Below are 15,467 nucleotides of genomic sequence, written 5' to 3' on the forward strand. Positions count from 1 at the left end.
CGGGCGCAGCACCCTCGGGCGGCCGGGGGCTCGGGGCGCGGGGGCGGGCCAGCCGAGTAGGGAGTAAGGGCTGCTGGGCCGCGAGGGGCGGCCGACGCGGGGACGAACGTGCAGTAAGCGGTGTGTCGGAGCCGGTGTCACCTGCAGGGAGACAGGGCGTGAGTGGCTCCACGCTGGCCTGCGGAAATGTGTTTATCCCCAAATTCCCTCCGATCGTGCCGCTGCCGCGTGCCTCGGTGGGTGCCCAGAACCAGGTGCGTGATCATGGGTGGGCGAACCTCGGGCTGAGGCGCAGGGAGGGTCGCAGAGCCGTCCACACCGACTGCCACTGCCGGGCTCTTCAGCTGGACGCTACTGCAACCTTTATCGGTGAACCTTCCTGGACGGCTGTGCACTGGGCAGCCTGCCGACCTAGACCACCCAGCGTTCTGACACTTTTAGACCCTGCCCTGGACAGCAGCCCTCTCTACAAGAGGCTGCAGTGCCATACCCACCCCCAGGTACTCCTGCCCCCAAAACCTGCCACAAGATTCTGGGCACCCAAAACTCTGCTTCAGAACAGTAGAATTTAGAGGCGACATTGAGGAAAGGGGGAAGCAAGGTCCAAGAGGCAGAAGGAAGCAGCATTGGGGCTGTGCAGGTTTCCTGTCACTGCTACGCCATTTCGGGACTGGACTACTCATCGAGAAAGAGCTGCTGCTACTATAAAGTCCTACCAAGCCTTGCCAACAGAGCTTCTCAGAATCACCAACAGTAAATGGGTGGGCTTCATTTCCTATTAGACCAATAAAAAGGCCTCTGCAAATGTCCACCAGATAGAAAAAAACTTCCATCTTCATTTGAAATGGACCTGACACCTGACCACAAGACCTCTCTGATGCCCAGGCTGGCCTTAAACTCAATTTTCCACCTCTCTCCCCCAGATGCTGGGGTTATGGATATACACCATCATGCCAGCTGGATTCTACATGTTAGCTAGTGAAGCAGAGACTCAAATGGGGGTCCTCTGTCAGTCATCTAAGAAATACGCAGCTGGACAGATGTCCTAGAGAGGAAAGAAAGCTGCTGCAGAGTCTGAAGAGTGCAGGTCCAGGAAAGAGGTTTGAAGGCAACAGCTAGGGAGAGAGTAGGTGTTAGAGGAAGGAGCCAGTTACATGTGTGTGGAGTCAGGGAAAGTGGGGTGGGGCTGCTCCTCAGGTCTGTCAGCCAGCAGGAAGGAATCCACAGATTTGTTGCTGAGGCGGAATGGTGTCAGGCGGCGGAAGTTGCTAGGAGAGTTGGGAATCTGGAAACGGGCCCTCTGGGAGGGCACCACTGTCTCCCCAGGAGACAGCCAGGGCGGCACCCTGGACAGGATGTTTGGGTCCAGGTCCTCGTCAGGGGAGAACACAGGATTGTCAATTCCTAGGAGAAAGGGCAGCAGCTGGTCAGCCTCCAAGAAACACTCCTAAGGGGCAGTAAGGGGGGGGGGGTAGGCGCTGCACTGGGTGTTGATGTCAGCTCCTCTTGTGACCACCACCTTCAGGGTAACCTGGAATGTCAGAGTTATGCATTTAGCCCTCACCTCACCTTCCTTCCACATGTGAGGTACTGTTCAACCTAGACAGGATAGGCAACACCTCCCTCCAGACACACCTGGCACCCACCCGAGGGAGACATCAGGGTGAAGAGTGGTGACACTAAATACCCTAAACTCAACCTCCAGAATATGCTAGGCTTCTTCCTTTAGTGATTAAGTTTACTTGAGGCAGCAAGGGCATCCCTCCCATTGGCCTCTCCTCTTACCTGCTCCAGAGTCAGAGGTTACATCCTTGGTGACATTGGCCAGGAACTCAATGCCCCCACTGATCTCCTCTTCATAGATGGGGGTCTCCTCAGGCTCTGAAAGTTCCAAATCTGGGTGGCAAATGGCAGAAGGAAAAGAGATTTCAGGTGATGATGACTCAAGTTCTTGATGGCTGGTGACCCACCACCCAGGTTGTCATTGAAGAACCTGGGTAGCTCAGTGGTCAAATGCCTAGAGCCAGCTGTACAAAGGCCTGAACCATCTCTGGTGCTCCCTTATAAAACCCCCAACCATATTTGGCCTTTTAGAAGAGTCCATTAGAGAAAAGGGGCTGGGACCTGCCCCCCCTCCAAGGCCTACAGGGAAAGATATGGGGAAGAGGCACTTCTTTCTTAAAGATTTTTTAAAAATTTATGTATATGTGTATGTGCACATTCATGCAAATGCCCATGGAGACCAGAAGAGGGCATCAGATCCCCTGGAACTAGGGTTACAGGTGGTTGTAAGCTGATGTGGGTGCTGGGAACTGAACTTGGATTCCCTGGAAGTGCAGCATCCACTCACAGCTGAGCCTTCTTTCCAGCCCATGGGTACAGCCACAGGAGGATGTAAAGAGGGCATTAGGGGCACACTGCCTAGTGGCCTCCCCACCCAAGGTGAATGGAGGCCCAGGGGCAGGGGGCAGGAGGGGTAGGCCTTACCTTTTTCTTTGATGATGAAGTTGTGTGCCAGGTTCTCCACAGGCAGCTTCCCATTAGGGATGCTGCTGTTCCTCTGTGAACAAGTGTGAGCTCTTAAAGATGTATGGATACCCAGACCCCGAACTTGGAGGGAACTACCTGGTCTTTCCTAGGCCCCAAGGGTCTCTGCTCCCATGCAAATCTTGATGCCTGGCAGCTTGCCTGGCCAGCAAGACCACAGAGGGTGCCCTGACCCTTCCTGAAACCCCTGGGGCCCACCCAACAACCACTGGCTCTGCCTGCTCTTACCCGCTTCTGTGCACGCTCCCTCTTATACAGCTTGGCTGCCTTCTTGTTCTGGTTGATGCCCAACTTGGCTGACTTAAAGGACTCCAGACGCTTCCGCATGGTCCTGTGGAATATTTCCTTGTCCTGCTTTTCATTCTCATTTGGTGTTAGCTCATGCCGACTGTAGAGATGCTTGTACTGTGGGAGCAAATGGCAGTCAGGCCCTGTGTGGCTTACGTGGGTCACCAAGCCTCCAGCTCAGTTCTTCAGACCCACTGTTGTCTGTTTAACCCTTGGCTCTCTTCCCCTCATGAGGCTTTGGTAGTGGCCTATACGTGGACCTAATCCCAGGTACTTGAGGAAGGGGCAAATATTGCTCCAGTGATGGGGTTGGGTTCCACCAACTATCCAAGAAGGAATGGCAAAAGCACAATTCTTGGGAGAAGGGTCTAGGTGGCTCATCCCATGACACCTACCTCCTGTCGAGGCTTGTACAGGTACTGCTGCAGTGTGTGGTGGGTAACCATGTCCTCAGTGTCACGGATACTCTTCCGCCTCTGCTCCAAGGACTGCATATCCAGGCACACAGCACTGACGTTCTCCCTCCTGCATGGACCAACACTGAGCCTAGGAGAACTTCTCCCCAGAGTAACTGCACAGTGATCTCCTGCCCCACCAGATACCTGGTGGCCCCTTCCCTCCTCAGGACTCTACTTGGGTTTGCTCCCAGGAACCCTTCCAGACTTCTGTTTAAGGTTGACCCCCACCACCATCAGTCCCCCTCCATGGCCCAATAATGAGCCCTGAAGTGGCACCTGCCCACTGCCTCTCCTTAGCACTGGAAATCTAGCACAAGCTGCCATCATAAGAACTGACCATCAGTTACCCAAGGCTAGCAGGCATGAAATGCTGGACCAGGACAAGTGTCTACTGCTGATCCCTTCAGCTCTTCTCCCTCTCCAGTATCAGAGCAACATGAACATAGTACTGGCTGCTTCCATCGGTGGGGATGCAGGCACCTTTCTGTACTCTTCCCCTACTCTAGGCCACTTGCCCTTTCCTGATTCAGTTGCCCAAGGGTCTGCAAGAGCTGGAAGACTTAAGGGTCATGAGAAGGTTTTGTTTTTGTTTTTGAGGGAAACCTTTCCCAGAGAAGCTTATGAACCAGTCACATACAAGAGATAGGAAACAGATGCCTCCACAGTTGATGGGCGGGGCGTGCTGAAGTCCACATTGACGATGTTATCTGTGCTTGGGGAGCGGATGAAGGCCAGAGACCCACGGCGCTCTCCCTACAAGAAAGACATAGACTTCTTATCACACAGGGATAACCCTACAGGCAGCTGCCACAGGAAAGCTTGGGATCCTGCTGATCTCAGGGGCCTCTGGCTCTGGGAGGCAAAGATGAAGCCCAGGGGAGTCCAGCCTTCCTGAGACCCTGAGTACTGTCCAGTGACACCTCACAGTTTTGCAAGGGCCAAGATACAGGGCAAAAGTTGGGATTTAGGCCCATGTAGAGATGACCATCAAAGCCTCACTCGAGGGGAAGATAGCTAGGGGTTAAACAGAGAGCAGTGGCTAGAGAGAGGCTCTCTTGAAGGACACTAGAAGGTCTAGGATAGAACCACCCTTGCTGGAAGATTGGGGAGCTGGATTTTGTCCACGCCACAGCCTCCATCTCACAGGTTTTAGGACCAGATTGGATTCAAGTCAAAAACCACACTGAACAGAGCTGGACAGGAAGCAGAATCACAGGAGGATAAGGGAGTTGTCCACTGCCTGGGTCATGAAAGTGAGAGATCTCTGAGGAGCATAGGCCAGAGTAGACTATGGGCCCAGGTAAGTTCCCCAGAGGACACCTTCTCCAAGGGTTTAAGGCAGTAACAGACCATCAGGTGTGTTCCTCCCTTAGTCATATCAACATGAGCATTGCACCTTACAGTTTACGAAATTCTCCTTTGGGAGCCCTTTGAAGAGGGTGGGTTTGTGTGGATAGTCTAGTGACAGATGAAACACTTTAGGCTTAGCTGGGATTGCCTACTTCTGGATGTTTGACTTATCACTGGTATGGGCTGGGACTTTTTGGTCCCAAACACATTTTGCTTCCAAACACAATGCTCTTTGTGTTTTCTGTCCGTCGTCCTCTTCACATAGATCCATAGGTGTGGTGTGGGCAGCTGTCCATCCCTGTGGCATCAATGATGCTAGGCACTCTCTGCCGTAGGGGGACATCAGGGGAAAAAAAGCAGGTGACCCTCTGGGCAGAGACTTAGGGACTTGGAGCTGGAAAGTGTAGTTGGGGTCCTAGACAAATGGTCAAGGGTTGGCAATAGCATCGGGCAGGACTGATGCATACAAACCACCCCTGTGGGTCTTGAGGCCATGTCTCTAAAAGCGATGGGAAGGAAGGAACAAGCCAAAGACTTTCTGGCTGGGGGAGGAGGGAGCAGGGGTGGCGCTAAGGGCCCTGCCTGATATCAAGTGGAAGCCGAAGAACTTCCCAGAGAGAGAGGAAGTAGCAAGTAGAAGCTACCAGAGACCCCAGCCCACCCTTTCACTCTTATCCTCCATCCAGGTCATGGTGACCAGGACATCCAAGGTCACAGAGGGTTGGCATATTTGCCTTCTGAGTTCTGCCTCAGAGAGGAGGCATCTCCGACTGAGTACCACCCTGTTACTCGGGTGGCAAGGGACATGGGGTTATATGGTGCTTGGTTGGATCTATGCCTATCTATACATGGTGCCAGAAGCCACGGGGTCCAGGCAAGGGTGGGTGGGTCATGAATACACTGGCCACAACTTATGTGTATGTAATTAGGGGAGAAGCTGGCCTGGTTTCTCATTGAGGGTGGGGTCAAACTGAGACTGGCCATGATCTACACATCATCTTACTCAATGCCTCCTGAATCCTGAATATGAGCAGTGGGGTAGCCATAGCAGGGCTAGTCTCTCCCCACATAGTTGAAATGGCTCATTAATGCCACTTGAAGGCCCCAACAGCCTCAAAGACTTAGGGGTGGATCTCTTTACCTAAAGAAGTCAAAGATATTCTTGTGCTTTCCCTCTGAATGTATGCCTAGATATGTTCCACTTATGTTCAGGAGTACACATGTATACTTGCTGATGTGTGTGGATGCATGGGTGTATTGTGTTCAGGTGCGTATATGTGTGCACACATGCATGTACATAGCTGCATGTGTGTGAATGTCTCTTATTGTATGTATATACACATGTGGCATGGATGACCTGTACATCAGCATGTAAGTGTGTATCTACATGGGTATGTGTGCATGTTCACATACGTCTATGTAGGCATGACTATGCATTTGGGCATGCATGTGTATGCCTTTGTGTATGCACATGTGGGGCTGCTCCTCAGGGCTGTCAGTCAGCAGAAAGGAGTCCACCAACTTGCTGAAGCAAGTGTGTATATGTGTGAACAGGTGGTGGACCTCAGCCCATCATTCTCTCCCTAATTCCTATCCTCTCCCATCTCTGAAGGAAAACAGGCATTTGGTCACCATGCTCAGTCCCACAAGAACCACAGTGTCTAGACAGTCACTGTGCCCATGCCTTAGTTTCCTGCAAATAACAGGAAGTTCTGACATGCCCTTTTCCCAGGGTATAATTCCAAGCCTCACATGAGCTTTTACAGTGGGGCATTAACGTATAGAGCATTGGAGCCCCTCTCCAGTTCCCTCTGCCCTTGCCCAAGAAATCTACTGTCATGTCTTACTTTGGCCCTCAACTCCAGCAGAGGGACAAAAGGAACATTCTAGTACCTCAGCCACATAGCTAATAGCATCCTTCAAGTTCAGCTCGTGGAAAACATTCAGAATCCGATCTCGAGACTTTTGAGCCGACCTTCTCATGAGGACTTTGCTGAGGAACTTCCTATCAAAATTGGACCACCTGGGGGACAAATGACCACATCAGCATTGGGGGTCTGGGGCTTCCTGCCCCACACAGACAGGAACAGGATAGAACAGACAAACGTCTGCCAGAGCTGGGCCTAACCTAAGAAAGTGCTCTCTTCTTCTGGGTTTTATTTCCTGTCACCACCTGAAGGTGAATTTTAACGTGAAAGGCTGTCATGCTACCTCATGCCTCAACTGTTGCTTTCTTCTATTTGGCAGTGGTTGTCAATGGAATGCCCCTGGAACTACATGCTATTTCCTCATGAGGCACCGTGAGCAGGTTTCCAAGTAGTCATCTGACTTTCAGGGTGCTATGAGAACAGGGCTGGGGTCGAGATGCCAGCAGCCACAGCTCCAGCTTCCAAGGCACTGCTGCCTAGCATGCTTGTCTCAGGTTATCTCTGCAGCCTCATGTGGGACCTAGGTAAATTATTTCATGAAACAGGGACCAACACATATAAGTTGAGTGCTTTAGTTGTAATAGTTTTAAGTGCTAACTGAATGTTGTAAAATATAAATAAGTGATTTCAGTTTCATGAGCAAGATTAATTTTAAATGTTGGCTAACACACCTTTCCTCTGTTCATAAGGTGAGGTGAATTATTTTCCTGGTTTTTCAATTCCTACATAATTTTAGAATTAATTGATCAGTAAAAGGGTGTCTCTTTTTATGCCTGGGAAGATCACCAGGATAAGATTCCCTGGTTTGTTGCCTGCACCATCTTCTCTGTTAGTATTAACTTCCTTTTTCACCTGCTTATACCTGCAGGTCGGGTGCACACTTGGGCCCTTAGCCTGGGAGTCAGGGTGCATGACCCTTACCATATGTTTTCTTCTGTTCCTCTCCCTCCCTCAACACATACACACTTCGGGACCAGTTTGGGATGCAGATAGTTCATTTCTGGCTCTTTTGAATAACTGCGGTGCAATTTGTGTGGTTTCCAGTGCTTTTAGTGGCCCTATCTGCACCCGGGCAATCCACGTACCTGTGGTTGAGGGGTCACTGGTAAAAGGAAGAATTATAGTTTGGACCACTTACTTATCTCTGAGATAGTTGTGTCCAATTTGTCCTGAGATGTCCTCGATGGCTGAGAGGATGTGGTCAAAAGCCTTTCAAAGGAAGGAACTTCATTGACTGGCCCTCTTCACCTCTGCCTACCCACAGGCCACCCCTCCTCACATTGTCCACTCACACCCTCTCCCTACCCGGCCATGGAGCTTCTCATTGAGCTTCGGCTCACGCTCCTCACTCCTCTTCACCTTCAGCCACTGCACCAGGGGCTTAATGGTCAGACCCTGGAAGACAGCCTTGCTGATTCTGGCACCAGGCAGGTCCCCCAGTACCCCCAGGACCCTCTGAGCCCCAAAAGGACAGATACTAATTTCTTCCACCCCAGACAGTACAGGGACCCAGGCATCCGTTGACATGCCCGTTAAAAAAAAAAAAAAGGCCCCACAGCCTGTGTGCACACATTCATGCAGACATCAACCCTTCTAGCTGTCACTCTGATCAGCCAAATCCAAGTGTGGAGTAGGTGCCTGTTAAGGCCTGGCCAGTCAGCAGATAGGGAGTAACTGGGACTGTTCTCATCAGTCCTAGCCAGGGAGCAGCCCTTTTAAGACAAATTGTGTTATGTCCCCTGTGGGGGCACATGAAAACCTACAAAATGCTCCTAATTACTAAAATTACAAAATCCAATTAAAGTGTGGAGTCTAGAAACAGTCAAGCCACAGGGCTGAGGTAGGGCCAGCCACCCTTACAGGTGGGAGCAAGGCCTGTATCCTTGGGACAGGGGTCCCTGGGCAAGCTGAGCCACACCTGGAAGATGACTGTGAAGAAGACCACAATGATGGTGGTGCTGACAAACAGGTTCTTCTCTTTAACCTTTTCCTCATCCAGAAGTACCACCAAGGCATAGGCCACTGCCCCACGGAGGCCACCATAGGACATGACCACCTGGTCAATGGTCTCTAGCTGTACCATGCGATAGCGATTCAGAATCCAGGTCTGTAGGACAACACCTGCAGCAAGAGTTCGTTCAGCTCTGGCCGCTTTTCTCCAGGCCACCCCTTATGGTTCCCTGTGGCCCTCTGCCCCGTGGCTGGATGTGGACGCTGGGCAGTGGGCCTATCCCAGAGGTACCACTAGAATGCAGCAGCAGTGCTGTTCTCACCCCAGCTTCTTGTTCCCCGACCCTGTCTCTCCATGCCACCTCGGTCCCCAGGTTGCTCCTTCAGGACTCCTGGCCTTTATGGAGGTCAGTGGCTGGGCTGGTCACTGAGCTTCCATGGAGCCCTCAAATCCATGGTCACTGGGCTGAGGGAGCCTGGACACTATCATGAGTTACCCTAACCCCTCACCAATGGCCCGGTACACAGAAATGAAGACAAGCGTCAGCAACACGAAAGCTGTATTCCATGTCCAGATGAGGGGGTTCACAGCTGAGATGCCCAGGAACATGAAGATGATGGTCTCTGCCCCACTGGCCAGCATCTTCATGGTGTAGCGCACAGTAGTAGCCGACTGTTCTGAGATGTTGGCCTTCACATACTTCTGACAGCAGATGCCACAGAAGGTGATGCTGGAGAGGAACAGTGTGAGACTTTGCTGTGTCTGCTCAGATGGGCTAGGCCTTTAGGCCAGATGTTTCCAGGCCCAGCTTCTGTCATCCCTAGGGTCTTCTGATGCCATTGTAGGCCTCTGCATCCCAGCAGGTGTCCTCTATACTGGCCAGTCCTGTGCTGTGTGAACCCTACTGTTCCTGAGGATTCATGCCCTGAGCTGGCAAGCTACCTCCATTCTCTGAGCCTAGACATGTAGAACTGCAATGAGGGGATAGCTTCCGTGTCTACGCACAGCTTTGTGGGCCTACTGGTTGCTGGTGGGTGGCCAGGTCATGCCACCCTTGGGGGAAGCTCAGAGCCAACTCAGGGTGTCAGGGGGCTCCTTCCCAAGTATAACACTGTGTTCCAGCAGATGAGGTTTCTGGACAGATCATTCTTGAATCCCAAGCCATAGCACATATACCCTGCCCCCTTAGTAGGCACTTGTCCAACCAGTGACAACCCTGAGGACATGCCAACTCCTTATTTTAAAAAGTTGAATTCTTTGCCCCCGCCAATGAATTTCTTCCCAGCAATAGGAGAAGGCAGCTACACAATTTCATGTTCCAAGGAGCAAACAGTGGGCAGGGACTGTGGGATCACTCCCACAACCCCTTCACCAGGGTAAAGGCAGGGAACCCAAAATACCCTTTGCCCACATTGGTGCCTTCTGCCGGGGCTTGAGTGTAGGGGTATCTGGCTCATCACCAGCTAGAGAGCCAGCCCAGCCAATAGCAGAGGGCTGTTCCTTGAGGGGGACTTACGCCAGGATGGCTGACAGGGACAGCATCTCGGAGGTCAGATAGGACAGGTAGGAAATGATGAAGACGAAGCCAGGCTCGATGATGCGCACGTGCTTGGTGAAGCGGGTCACTAAGGACAGCAGGAAGGCGAAGACAACCCCCACCAGAGTGCCCCCCAGGCTCACCACGAAGAAGGACACTGTGAGGGAAAGGGATAAGGGATGAATAGTCTTTTGTGACCAGAGATGTGGGCGAGGTTGACCTTCTGAGTCATTCCTCATGGAGGGCCCCTGGAAACTGTTCACAGCAGTGCTGAGAGGTTAGGAAATGAGGCAACTCTACACTCTATGGAGAGAAGACCTGGTCTGGGCTCTAGCCTTGGTGCAGGAGGCAGAGGACGGAGGCACGGTGCACAGTAGCCAGGACTCCATGGTAGAGAGATTTGCCTTGGCATTCCCCATAGGTTTGGGTCAGCAGCAAAGACTGACTGACTGTGGACACGGTTCATCTGCCCCTGCTTAGAGAGACCCAGGTTGGCTATTCACATCCCTACCCAGGAGAGTACACAGGATCCCTCAGGACCCTTATCCAATAGTGTTTATGAGGTACTCTGGGAAAGAAACGTATCCTGGCAAGGGAGCAGAGCATCAGCTGGAGGTCCCAGGGCAGCAGAGGCCCCCAAGGACTCTGAGTTCTAGACGAGGTGGGTCACTACACTCTCTGACCACTGAACCTGAGGGTGGTCAGGCAGGACCTGTTCAGTACATACCTATGCCTTTCACACAATCCACGCCAGTCACTTTATCATCACCCAGTGTCACAAAAGATTCAAAAACGTTGTATAAGACCTGAGGGAACAGAAGACAGGGACACATATGGTCAGCCCTGTGTCAGCACTCGCCCCTCCCTGTACAATGCTCCCATTTTGCTGGACTTGGGGCCCAGAGCAAAGTCTGACATAGCTACAACGCTTGTAGTCAGCAGAAGGTGACAATGGTCAACAGGAAAGGGTCAGGAGCGAGCAGGCAGGATGTGCGAACATGAGAGTGTTCCAGAAGAGATGGCCTTTTTACACCTGCAGTAAGAGAGCCAAAAAGCTGACCCTATGCATTTTAATTCTCAGTTTTGTGTTACATGACTATGGGCTATGGATTGTGCACTGTGGTCCCAGCATGTTGCCAACCTTCATCCTATTTCATCTTTGCAGCAAAGCCCAGGACCTTTTCTGATATCAGGGATATAGGGACAGATGTTTTCTGAGCCTGAGCTATCCAAAATGAAGCACTGTGACCCCACATCCAGGGAAAAAGGCCCACCTCTAATCCCTGCTCTATGCTCTGCAGGTGTTCAGGGGACCCAGGGATAGCGATGCAGACTCTTTGGGATGTCTCTATGGTGGGCACTGAGTCCTTAGGAGGCTCTCTCGGGCTGTGCATCCATCTTTATGAGGATAAAAGTGGGAGAGACATGGACCATGAGGGCAGTGAGGGAGTCACTGGTCCACAGGAGGCTCACTCTACATACACTGGGGTCCTGTACATACATACCACGGGGTCCTGGCTCCTGTGTACCATGCTTCTGCCCTCTGCCTCCTGCACCAAGGCTAAAGGCCAGACCAGGCCTTCTCTCCATAGAGTACAGAGTTGCCTCATTTCCTAACTCTCATGGTTATGATGACTCAGGCAGACTGGGAGCTACTTTATGAGTTTCTAATGAAGTCTCAAATGGGCCCTCATATTCCCCCATATACAAAGAGAAATCTAGCACAATGTACCCTGGGGTTCTCTCTCCTGCATTCTAAAGGAGTACAAGATGGAGATTTGCTTAGAAACCACAGGCACTTTCAGAGGACAGAAGAAACAGGACATACTTCTTCAGGCATTAACAAAGTCCTTGGGACCCATTCTTACCAGTTAATCCCTCATTCCTTCTTAGAGAGCTGAAGCCTATCTGGGAATGGATTTTGAAATTTATTCTATCCCATGTGCTGTCTGTGAAGCCCCAGATGCCACTGGAGAATCTTGACTCCTGAGAGGGGCTGAATGTGTCCCTTTGTCTTACAGGTCTCTGAGTCCCAACCACAAGACCTTAGAATGCAACCGTTTGAGATGGAGTCAGAGAGTTAGTTAAGATGAAATGAGATGAATAGGGTGAGCTCTCATGTACAAGAGATCAGGATGCAGATATAGAGGATGACCATGTGAGGACACAGGGAGCATCTATAAGCCAAGGAGAGAGGTCTCCAGAATCAGCTGTACACCTGGGTCTCAGTCTCTAGCCTTCAGACAATCTTGAGACAATCAATTCCAGCTGTTTAAACTCTAGGCTTCTGTGGTATTTTGTTACGGTGGGCCCATAATATTAATACAGTTCCTATGAGATTTTGTTATTTTTTTATCTGTTTCTTTAGAAGGCAGAAATCAGTAGCACCAAATATAGGTCCAAGATTAAAGATACCCACACTGGGAGATGCAGATATGGGATTTCAATAGGAAAGCACTGTACCCCTGAAATGGGTGGGATCAAGACTGTGAAAGAAAGAAATTAGATGAAGTCGAGTTGGGGAGCCAGAACAAGGGCAGGGTCTGCTCCCCAACCCCCAGGCTGCTGCACCAGTGAGAAGGGTGAGACCGAGGACATCCCCTACAAGGCTCAAGCTTCCTAGGCTGCAAGCATGGCTATGAAGGGGGCCATGTACTGATAGCAGACCCTCTTTCTGGCTTATCTATCCAAGGGGTATTAACAATGCCCACTTGGCAAGGTGTCCCTGTACCTCCCAATAACCAAAATGCCCTTTAGTCACCCAAGGGACCCCACCATCACTCACCACAGTCACTGCATCATTCAGCAGTGACTCTCCAAAAACAATGATGAACAAGACCTCATTGACATGGACTTCTTCAAACACAGCCAGCACGGCCACTGGGTCCACAGCAGCAATCAGGCTACCAAACAGCAGGAAATCCAGGAGCCCAATCTTCAGCTCACCTGTAAGAAATGTGAACCATGGGACAAAGACCAGCCACCCTGTCCCTGCTGACCAGACTCCACATCTCCTGGGCCCCTGGAAGATCAGAGGCAGCATAAATAAAAGCCAGGGCTGCCCTGAATATGTAAAGCCACACAGTTCCCCACACGGGGCTTCACTCTCCTTTTTGGGCTGAGGCACAACATACCATCCCTTGGGACCAAGGCTTGGGGTTTTGGAGGCAAGTGTCTCAGGCTGTCAGTGCACCCCGGGAAGGAGTAGAGAGCAGGGGATAAACCCTGCTGCCTCCAGCTAGGACCAGAGGCCCCTGGGGTTTCCATTTTAAAAGGGAACCATGCACTGCCACACATGGCCCTGCTCAGCATTCCAGAGCAAACTAACTCGTGGGATAACCTTGAAATGCCTCAGCAAGGCTGGCCTCTTGGTTCAGAACCCCAACAGACCCCAAGTTCATTCCAAAAACAAGCTGGTTCTCAGAAGTCCAGAACACTGAATTGGGGCTGGTTTCCTTATCTGGGCAGCTCACCCACATTGGCCCTGTCAGGAATGCCTAGAATTGATGATCTGCAAGATGGCTGCCCACACTGACTCTCTCATGAAGGGTTATTCCCAGACTTGAGCTGCTGTCTGCAGAGGCTGTCCACTGTCTGGGAAGCTCAGTGAGTTCCCAGAGCAAGGTAGACTCATACCATGAGTCCTCGTTCCTCTCCGACTTTGGCTAATGGTCAGCCTTGACCAGCTGGGTCCCAAGGGTGAAGCACAGGCCAGTATCCTATGTCTTCGATGGGAGAGTGACTCTAACTCTGGACAATGATGTACAATGACATTTGTTCTCAAAGGGTACTGTGGTAGGACAATCCTGCAGGGCTATGGCATAGCAGGAAGATGGACCTGGATATCCCTAGAGATGGGAATGCTCTAGAGTTTGGTAACCATGTAGTTTCCAGGATAAGCTCTTTTGCCAAGGCTCAGCTAAAGACCTAAAGACCATGCTTACGAAGTAAGTTGGTCTGGTAGAGGCTTCTTCATGTACTCTCTAAACTGCTCCAGGGATGTCACATGCTGGGACCTTGTAGGCAACAGGGTCATGGGAATCAGGCCCAGGAGTCCCTGCTCCACATCCCAAAACATCTCTCTGGACCTAGAGGGGCATCTGAGGTGTGTCTCAATCACTTTATGGCACTGCCAATGTGACCAGTGGCATGCACCCCAGAGTAGATGCTTATAGTTTCAGAGGCCAGCCAGGTCCTTGCTCTTAGGGTCTCTGTCTGGTGATGCTGAACAGCAGGGGCTCAAGAGAGCTCCTCGCAGTAAGGACAAGGACAACTTGATAGTCCCTGCTTCCTGTTTCTCTTTGGTCTCTAGAGTTCAAGGTCCTCATTTACTCAGCAAGTACCACCCTGATTCTGGGTCTCCCTGTGAACATCTATTCACATCTGCTGAGGATTTACCTACTATCTCCTCACTAGCTATCTCCCAGCTGGACAGAGAACCAACACAGAGGGTAGGGTATGCCCAGGAGGTGACCAGGGCTGTGTGAAGTAATCACTAGTAGATTTGAGCAGAAACAGTACCAAATCACTCAAGTCTTTGGGGTGCTCAGCCTTGTGATCCACTTGTAAGCTGAGTGCTGATTACTGGCCACTGCCATAGCCCATGGGGCTCAGCATCTGGCTCCCCCCTCCCTGCCTGTGCCAACCCTATTGACCTGTGTGATCACAAATCTATTCTAAATAGGATACACAAGGCTCAGCCTGCAGATGTCCCAGGGAAAGCTAATAATGGATTGAATCTTCTTATACATGCCGGGTATTTACTTAAGAAGTCCACAGAGACACCGCTCACCACTCCTAGCCCTAAACCCTTTAGGTCTGTGATCTGCATTCTTACCTTGAATAAGCAAAGTGACTTAAATCTACCCAGAGAGCAGTACATGGACTCACCCATCAAGCCACTGCGGAAGACACCATAGAGGGACAAGCCCGTGGTTGCTGCATTCCATATGGTGCCAATGACAGCGTATAGCAGAATGGTGCCCAGGTTGCCAAAGAAGAGCCGATTTGGCATGAAGTAGCCGGCGTCCAGCACAATAGGGGGCAGCAAGTAGAAGAAGAAGACCGTAGGTGTGAGTGTGAAGGAGGCGATGTGGTCTGCTGCCCAGACGATGCCGCCCAGCACTAGGCCCAGAACGATAAGCAGAGCACTCTCAGGGACGATACTGGTGACCTTGTGGGACAGGTGGAAAACTGTGGGGGAGGAAAGAGGGTCAGGGGCACTCAGGATCCATGAGAAAGAGGGTCAAGGACCCACAAGGACAAAGAGAGACTCAGGAGATGAGGTGCACTAGGGGAATGGGAGGGAGTCAAGGGGGCCAGGACTCCCCTAGGAAAGCACTCATGGGAGCAGGCTGGGTCCTCTTCCTGGGACACACACACACACACACACACACACACACATATAT

General features: G+C 51.4%; 1 protein-coding gene across 2 annotated transcripts in view; it reads right to left on the minus strand.

Moving 5' to 3' along the window:
- Positions 1-7: 7 nt before the first annotated feature.
- Positions 8-15,467, minus strand: part of Slc9a3 (solute carrier family 9 member A3) — a 47,031-nt gene continuing 31,571 nt past the window's right edge. The window contains exons 2-17 of one of the 2 annotated variants that reach the window (XM_029555774.1): positions 14,950-15,252; positions 12,845-13,005; positions 10,787-10,865; positions 10,039-10,216; positions 9,032-9,252; positions 8,490-8,692; positions 7,877-7,966; positions 7,710-7,780; positions 6,537-6,666; positions 3,931-4,046; positions 3,231-3,360; positions 2,776-2,952; positions 2,488-2,560; positions 1,786-1,896; positions 1,155-1,404; positions 8-141 (exon numbers count right to left, since the gene is read on the minus strand). In XM_029555774.1, coding sequence (XP_029411634.1) covers positions 138-141; positions 1,155-1,404; positions 1,786-1,896; positions 2,488-2,560; positions 2,776-2,952; positions 3,231-3,360; positions 3,931-4,046; positions 6,537-6,666; positions 7,710-7,780; positions 7,877-7,966; positions 8,490-8,692; positions 9,032-9,252; positions 10,039-10,216; positions 10,787-10,865; positions 12,845-13,005; positions 14,950-15,252 — 2,297 coding nt within the window. In that variant the 3' untranslated portion in view covers positions 8-137. Of the gene's footprint in view, positions 142-1,150; positions 1,405-1,785; positions 1,897-2,487; positions 2,561-2,775; positions 2,953-3,230; positions 3,361-3,930; positions 4,047-6,536; positions 6,667-7,709; positions 7,781-7,876; positions 7,967-8,489; positions 8,693-9,031; positions 9,253-10,038; positions 10,217-10,786; positions 10,866-12,844; positions 13,006-14,949; positions 15,253-15,467 lie in introns of those variants that run through there. The other variant, XM_008852493.2, reaches the window with a different exon arrangement.

Source organism: Nannospalax galili, unplaced genomic scaffold, assembly GCF_000622305.1.
Source record: "Nannospalax galili isolate Female #2095 unplaced genomic scaffold, S.galili_v1.0 scaffold1146, whole genome shotgun sequence".
Classification (NCBI taxonomy): domain Eukaryota; kingdom Metazoa; phylum Chordata; class Mammalia; order Rodentia; family Spalacidae; genus Nannospalax; species Nannospalax galili.